Below are 7,747 nucleotides of genomic sequence, written 5' to 3'. Positions count from 1 at the left end.
GAGAAGTTTCTTGCCTATCACTTAAGCTTGGCATCGCTTCCAAACTAACATTCGCCCTCCTCCTGGGTGGATTTGTGAGCACAAAGAGCAACTCTGCCTCACTGTACACCCGACACCTCCCACTTAAAAAAAAAAAGTCATTAAATCAGCCTAGGTTAGGCACGAATGCCACATGGCATCTTGGGAGCTGTAGTCTTCCGGTCGTTTACAAGGGCGAGTTGGGAGTTGCAGTCTTCACCTGCCTGAGGCTCTTGATCATCAAAACAAACGTTGGGTCTAGAGACGTTAGGCACCTCCCACGAGAGACCGAGCGTCAGCTGTTTCTCTCTCAGGCCACGACCCGCCCCTCGAACGTAGCGTCACTGCTACTAGTGTCAGCCCGAGCTCCAGGAGGTTCCCTCCAACGTCTTAGCCCCGCCGGCCGCGGTCGGCTGTAGTCCGAGAGCTGGAGACCTAGAGCGGCGCGGGAGGGGGACCCGAACTGAGGGTCACGTGAGGCGGCTAGGGCAGAGCTTCGGCGCAGCCGCCGCCCGGGAGGCCGTTTAACGGTTGTGGGGAAGGAGCGGCGCGGCCCTTTTAGGTACGGAGCGGGAAAGGAGGGGAAGAGCGGGCTCGGGAGCGCGGCACCTGTTCTCCCCGCCCCCCCTCCCCCACCTGGGTTGTTGGCTGCGGGCTAGGCCGTAGCTGCGCGAGCCCCCGCCGCGCTGAGCACCACGTGGGGGAACCCCTCGTGGGGCCCGGGCGGGCAGGGCTCGCGACCTGAGTGTCCTCGGCGGGGTCGGGTTGTTCTGCCCCCTCGGAGCTTGGTCTCTCCCCCCGCCCCCAACCCCGGTCTAGCCCCATTTGCCCAGTCCGGATGAGCGCCCCACTCGGGGTCACCTGCCCCAAGGTGCAGCCGGAGCCGTCCCCACGGCGTCTAGGACCGAGCCCGGGGTTTACTATGTTTGCTTCGGTATTTGGTGGCCGAGCATTTGTCCCGGCCCCCGCCATTCACCCACCGCCGCCCCGGATGGTGTTCACTCCCTTACCCCGCCTGCCTCAGTTTCCTGAGGTGGGGAAGTGATGCTTCGACCTCCTGCCACGGTTCGTTTGAGGGTGGTTTTCTGTTTGCTTTTGGCGTAGACCTTGGCTGTTCAGTATGATTCAGCAGCTCCTGTGGGCGGGTCTTGGAAGAGTGAGAAGGTAGCTGGGGGAAGGGGGGGGCGTATACACACCCCTTAAATTCTAGTCTTTAGTGTGGAAGAGTTGCGGGTCAATTGTGTTAACATAGGTAAAATGTTTTAGGGGCAGCTAGGTGGCACAGTAGATAGACTACCAGCCCTGGAGTCAGGAGTACCTGAGTTCAAATCTGGCCTCAGACACTTAACACCTACTAGCTGTTTGATCCTAGGCAAGTCACTTAACCCCAATTGCCTCACTAAAAAAAAAAAGTTTTGCAAACTTATGAAAGCCCTGTGTAAATGCCACCTAGTGTAACTCCCCCGCCCCCTTCCGCCGTAAGCTCCTTGAGAGCAGGAACTGTCCTTTGCTTTTCTTTATTCCCCTAGCTCTTTGCCCTGCTCCTGGCCCGCAGTAGGCGCTGAATCTATAAATTGCCGGCAGAACTGACCTGCAAGTTCAGCTGGAATGGGCTTGATTCCTCGCTTACTTTGAGGCAGCTAGTTTGCCTCAGCGTAGTTTAAGGTGTGTTATCTGCCCCTTGCTATGTATGATTAATTACTATATTCTTCCATAAATTGAAAGGTAAATATTTGGGTTTCTCTTTTTCCCCATTTGAGAGTCTTATGGTATCTTTAAAAACAGCACTAAAGAAAGGAAAAACAAGGGAGATAGTATAATTCATAACTATTTGTTGAGTTCCCGCAGTTTGGTACAGAGCAGTCAGTGGGGGGAAAAACTCAATGAAAATAACTTATATTTAGTAGAAAGAAATTTATATATTGCTTTATTTCTGTGTTTTTATGTATCAGGTGAAAATATCAGTAGCCTAGAATGAGCAGTGAAGTCCCAAAAGGACAACATGCACCCACAAAGGAGTGGAAAGGGGGAAAATTATGTGTACTTGGCTTTGACTTTTGAAATAATTTTGGCTTTATATGTATGAGTAAAATCTTGCATTTATGTAGCACTATGAACCTCAGAGAGTCTTTGGGAGAATCAGGGAGGAATTTTACAAGGTATAATCTCTTAATCAAACAATTGGCTATAATAATGTTTTATTTTTCTGAAAATAAAGACCTTTCAAAATTAATGTTCACCTATTAATCTTTCAATATGTGTTTTCTGTCATTTCTAGACATTGAATTCTTGAGAAGAAAACGATGGCACCTGTATTACTTTCTCTTTAACTGGATGCAAAAGTTGATAGATTTGCTACAGTATTGCTGAAGAGGATGGCTACTCCTTATGTCCCTGTGCCTATTCCTGTAGGAAATTCTTCTTCAAATTTTACAACAAACAGAAGCCAAAGAAGTTCTTCTTTTGGGAGTATTTCAACAAGTTCAAATTCTTCCAAAGGCCAACCAGAAGACTCTAATGTGGGTAGTTACAAAAAGACAACAATGCCAGATCAAATGGACAGCAATTCATCTGTCTGTAGCAGTCCCCTTATTAGGACTAAATTTACAGGTATAGAATCTTCCATTGAATATTCTGCTAGGCCAGTAGAAAATGAAGAACAAAGTACAGAATCTGTGAATTGGGAAGAAAGACCCTCTACACCTACTATACTGGGTTATGAGGTGATGGAAGAAAGGGCTAAATTTACTGTAAGTATTGAGAATACTTGAGAGAAAAGGGGAAAAAATATATTGGGATCCCAAAAATATTTTCATTTGATTGCCCATTTTATTTCCAATATTATAAAGTTTATTTGAGGTATGGATTCAAGATGATAATTATCCCAGTGTTTTCAATGAGTTACATAATGGTGCTATAATCAGCAGTCTTTGCTTTTGGAAATTAAATATTTATTGAATTTTCCATAAGTATAGTTGTATTCTTCTACATGGCTATATGAACTGATCTTTTGTCCTTGGTTTCATTGAATGCATTAAATCCATGATTTTACTAGTGCGATACTTTGTCCATTTGGTACAGTTCACCATGTCTCCTTGCTTTCCCATAACATCTTTCCATATATCCTCTACAGAGTATTCACCCAACATACTAGAAGCCTTCTACTGGGTTTTGTAATATTTCTTGATTACCAGGGCTGCACTGAAGTTGTCCATCTGTTATCCTTCACTTTTGCTCTGTAATCAGCCTACTTATATGTGTGAGAATAATTTTGCTACCCCTACTCGATTTGATAAGTATGTATCACTTGATTGTATTAGTGAATTAAGTATAATGTGTAAGGGCCTAAAATCCTAGCTATAATGTCTAATATCTAATGAATGGTCACCTTAAATTAGAAGCTTTAGCAAGAGTTTTGACTTTTAAATATTTATTAAAGTGCATCAGAAGTTAGTGAAGAGAGAGAGGTAAAAAGCAAACTTCATCTAACTAAGAGAGCCCAACATCTGTCCTCCTGCCAAGCCAAGGTTCCAAAACGAAAGGCCTTGCTCCTCCCAGAAGCCTCCTGTGAAACAGGAAACAGGGCTATCCACACACACAGAGCTCCAAGCTAATTGGTTGGTAGCTCTGATTGACAGGACCCATGGGTGGCAAACATCACTTCGTGACCCCAAGAAACCCCAGAAAAGGTCACTTTTGGACGCTAAAGTCACATGCTTTCTTTTTATGGACAGAGCTCACAATGTCCTTTCCAGCAGGGGGTGTCATTCCAATTCTCACAAATGGGATTAAGTTTGAGTAAATTGTGATAGTAATGCTGTTAGGATAAATTGATTAATCCGTTACATATTGATGTAATGTATAGCTGATTACCACTGATAAACTTATAATTATTTAGCCCTGTTAGGGTTGCTACAGGCATATCCAAAATGACTTCGCTGCAATGTCTAGTTGCTATTCATGAAATCTTTCTCTCCATTGATCTGAATTATATTTTGCTATAAAAAGACTGTTTTGTTTTGTTTTTTGAATTATGGAACCCTTTGGCAGTCTGGTGAAGCCTGTTCACCCCTTTGAAGAGTAGTGTCTGTTGCCTACATTAATTCATAATTGAAGGAAGTGTTAAATTTCAATTAGAGATGAGTGAAAATAGAGTTGCATTTTTTTCCCCATCCAAGTTCATGGACCCTGTGAGCTTTAACTCCAGGTTTAGAATTTCTGGTCTAGAGGAAAGCAATTTTCAAAAGTCTTTTAATTCTTACCTCATATGTAATCAAAAGCTAATTCAAAATGTTAATGTTCAGAGTCTGAAAAAGTGTTATTTTTATCTTTTCTAATACCTGCCATCTCTGTAGGAGCTAAAGAGGACTACTTAGAACTTAGGGACTTCTCTACACTACCAGGTGATTTCTGATTAGGAGAGTATATCAGGCATTACAAAAGAAATTTTCACCTTTTATACTCTTAAGTTGTATCATGAAAAAGTTCGTTTAGACCAACAGCACAGGGAATCTGGCTGAGGAACTTTCTGTTATGGTGAGACAGAAACGTTATCAGACTATCCTACCTATCCCATGTGATTGTTGTGAGGACCAAATGAGATAATAAGATGAGAACACTGAGAAAATTAGGTATAATTTTAAATTTAAGATATTTTATATTTCATTGACTGATAAATCAATTTTATGTACTTCCTCTAGTGAAAATTACAAACCATCTATGTCTACTGCTTATCCTGTGTAACTTTTATCTCTGCCTTTCCATGAATCTTTCACCCAGTGTGCTGGAGACTTTCCTCTGGGTTAATGATTTAGTTCCCTCAGTAAGACATCAACTGGTTGATCTTTTGGAAAAGGATCTCATGTTTTGATTAACCACATAAATGTTCATAGTCTAAAAAAGTGCTATTTGTAGCACTTCTAGTACCAGTTGGCTACCAGCTCTATAAGCTAAAAGGGCTACTTAGAACCTGGGGTCCTCTCCACACTACTAGGTGATTTCTGATTAGGACTTTAGTTAGACTTAATATTTATATAAAAATGAAATCATTCCATAAGCTATAGGTAAAAGTGAAATGAAAGAATGAGATAAAGAAACAGAAATGGTTAGTAAAATAATATTCCAATATTTTTACCCATGTGAAGATTCTGACTAGGAAAATAGCTTCATTGTTTAAATTTTTTTTCTTTTGCTATCCCCAGAATGAGGTTCTCTCCCTCATTTCTGTTTATGATTTTGACACTCTCCCTTATGCCAACAGACATTGGACAGCTGTCATAGATCTCACCTTACTGGCGGTGTCATCTAACATAGTTTTTTAATATTTTGCTAACTGCATTTCAAAATAATTCCTTTGTGATGATGTGTTTTATTGTATGTACTTAAAAATATTCTGAAAGGGGGCTCATAGGCTTCACCACATTGCCAAAGATGTCCACAACACAACAAAAAGGTTAAGAATTCCTGATTTAACTCATTGTGTTAAGTGGCTCTTGTAGCCCTTTCCCTCAAGTCTACACTTGTAGTACTTGACTAGAACCCAACCTTTTCATGAAAAACATTTAAAAGAGATAATACATATCAATCCCACCACCCATTCTGATACTACAGTAACCCTAGGGTTAGATTTGAGAATGTCATTGAAAAGGACATTGTCAAGAAAAAGAAAAAAGCAATGGAGGGAAAACTGCAAAAATAAAAATTTGACACTTGTTACTACAAAGAACTAATATTAAACTGTAGTAAATTATTTAAAAGCTCAAAATAGCTTTGACAAATATAAATAACATTTACTTGGTAAGAAATTCCTGTGTAAAAGCATTTGAGTACTTTAAATCTGAAGATACCATTATAATAGTGCAAAAGAAATGAAAATAAATACATAAATCACTATAGGCAAACCCTTGATTTCTGTTTGAAAAATGCTTTCAATTAGGATTTTAATTTTAATTATTTAGCAAATATATTTTGAAACTTCCATAGTGCTCTACTGTAGAAGTAGCCCTAGGAGTTGAAAAGTTTTAAAACCTGGTTCCTGTCCCCAAGGAGCTCATAGTTTGACAGGACAGTCACATAGCTTTAGAGAGGCAGTGTGGTATAGTAGAGCCATTAGATTGCTGATCTGGAGTCACCTGGATTCTCATTACACCTCTGATACTATGTGACCATATTCAAGTCATCTAGACTCTGTTAAGAATCTCATCTATTTCATGTGGTTTTGGAAATGTTTTTAGTTTGTTTTTAATATTGAATAATATAAAGGCGATCTGGAACTAGAACCATCATTACCAGGCTTCCATGTTAGCTATAGTTTGGAGTTGTTAGAGATCCAAAAGATGTCCAAATGATTTGGTCTAGGTTATGAACTGACTTGGTGTCCTCCTTTTTCTTCCTCTCTTTACCTTTTGGTAGAGAAGTTGAATAGTCCAAAAGAAAGGCTTCCGTGATAAAATATAGAAATAGTGTTAGAAGGGTTGTGGTAAGACAGGCATACTAACTAAGGCATTGTTTGTGGAGCTATGATTTATCAAAACCATTCTGGAAAGCAGTTCAGATTTACACAAAGTGACAAAACTATAACAGTGGTGTCCAATAGAAATGGAAGCCACTAATTTGTGCATAAGGATCCTTGCAGGCCACATATTGACTTAGTTTTAGAATGTCGTGTTACCTATGTTTTATTGTATTTTTGTTTATTAAATATTTTTCAATTACATTTTAATCTGACTTGGACAATACTTAGCAGTGTTGCTGGCCCTTTGATCCAGGGATTCTACTGCTAGGTATATGCTACAAAGAGACAATTAAAAAAAGGCTTCATATTAAAGGAAAATATTTATAGCAACATTTTTTTGTGGTAGCAAAGAAATGAAAATAAAGTAGAACCTCACTAATTGGAGAATGGCTAAACAAAATACAATGAAAACAGAAGCATAAAAAGACCTATATGAACTGATGCAAAGTGAATTAGAGCCAAGAAAATAACATACAAAACAACATACTTTGCAAATCATTTACATTGGTGGAAATAATGTAAACAGAAAGGCAACCACAAAGTAATCAAAATTAATGTTGCAAAATTATAAGGAACAAGTATGATCCCAAAGAAGAGGACCCCTCCCTCCATTCTTTTATGGAGGCAGGAGGTCCACAGGTGTTGAAAATTGTTTATGATGTCAGGTTTTTTAGATGTATTTTGATGTATTTTGCTCATTTTTTCCTCTAATGCTCTTTTCCTTTAAAAAAAATTACTGAGGGGAGAGAATACTGGGTTATGGTTTACAGAAAACGGTTACAGGGGGATATTTAGGAGATATAAAAACTAAAAGTAGCAATGAAAATCTCTCTTTTAAAAGGAAAAAGGGCCTCCGTGATGGAAGGAAAGACAAAAGGCTAATCTCTTCTGTCATTGTAAAATTATTCTGGATTGCTAGGTAGAAGTAAAGGATCCTGTGTTTGACAACTGATTTATGGGACAGAATTTTCTCTATATTCATGTAACTGGAAAACTGTACTTAATTTTGTTTACTTGATGAAATATGTTGCCTTACGTTACTCAAGTTTTATTACTGAGTAGCATAGTTTGCTACTTTGTAGGTTCAAAAGCATTAATCTAGTAAATATACTTTCTTTCCCAGGCTCCAGGTTTATTTTAAATATTGAAATGTTTTTTGAAAACTGATGTTCAGAAAGTATTGAAATAGTTTTGTTTCTTTCAAAGCTCCTCCAA

The 7,747-nt window shown here is 39.5% G+C and overlaps 1 protein-coding gene across 2 annotated transcripts in view; it reads left to right on the top strand.

Moving 5' to 3' along the window:
- The first annotated feature begins 312 nt into the window (after nt 1-312).
- Nucleotides 313-7,747, top strand: part of SNX16 (sorting nexin 16) — a 32,383-nt gene continuing 24,948 nt past the window's right edge. The window contains exons 1-2 of one of the 2 annotated variants that reach the window (XM_043978665.1): nt 313-580; nt 2,297-2,768. In XM_043978665.1, the coding sequence (XP_043834600.1) occupies nt 2,394-2,768 (375 nt within the window). In that variant the 5' untranslated portion in view covers nt 313-580; nt 2,297-2,393. Of the gene's footprint in view, nt 581-1,334; nt 1,684-2,296; nt 2,769-7,747 lie in introns of those variants that run through there. The other variant, XM_043978666.1, reaches the window with a different exon arrangement.

Source organism: Dromiciops gliroides, chromosome 1 (genome assembly GCF_019393635.1).
Source record: "Dromiciops gliroides isolate mDroGli1 chromosome 1, mDroGli1.pri, whole genome shotgun sequence".
Lineage (NCBI taxonomy): Eukaryota > Metazoa > Chordata > Mammalia > Microbiotheria > Microbiotheriidae > Dromiciops > Dromiciops gliroides.
The sequence above is the reverse complement of the archived record's forward strand: the minus strand, read 5'-3'. Positions and strand labels throughout refer to the sequence as shown.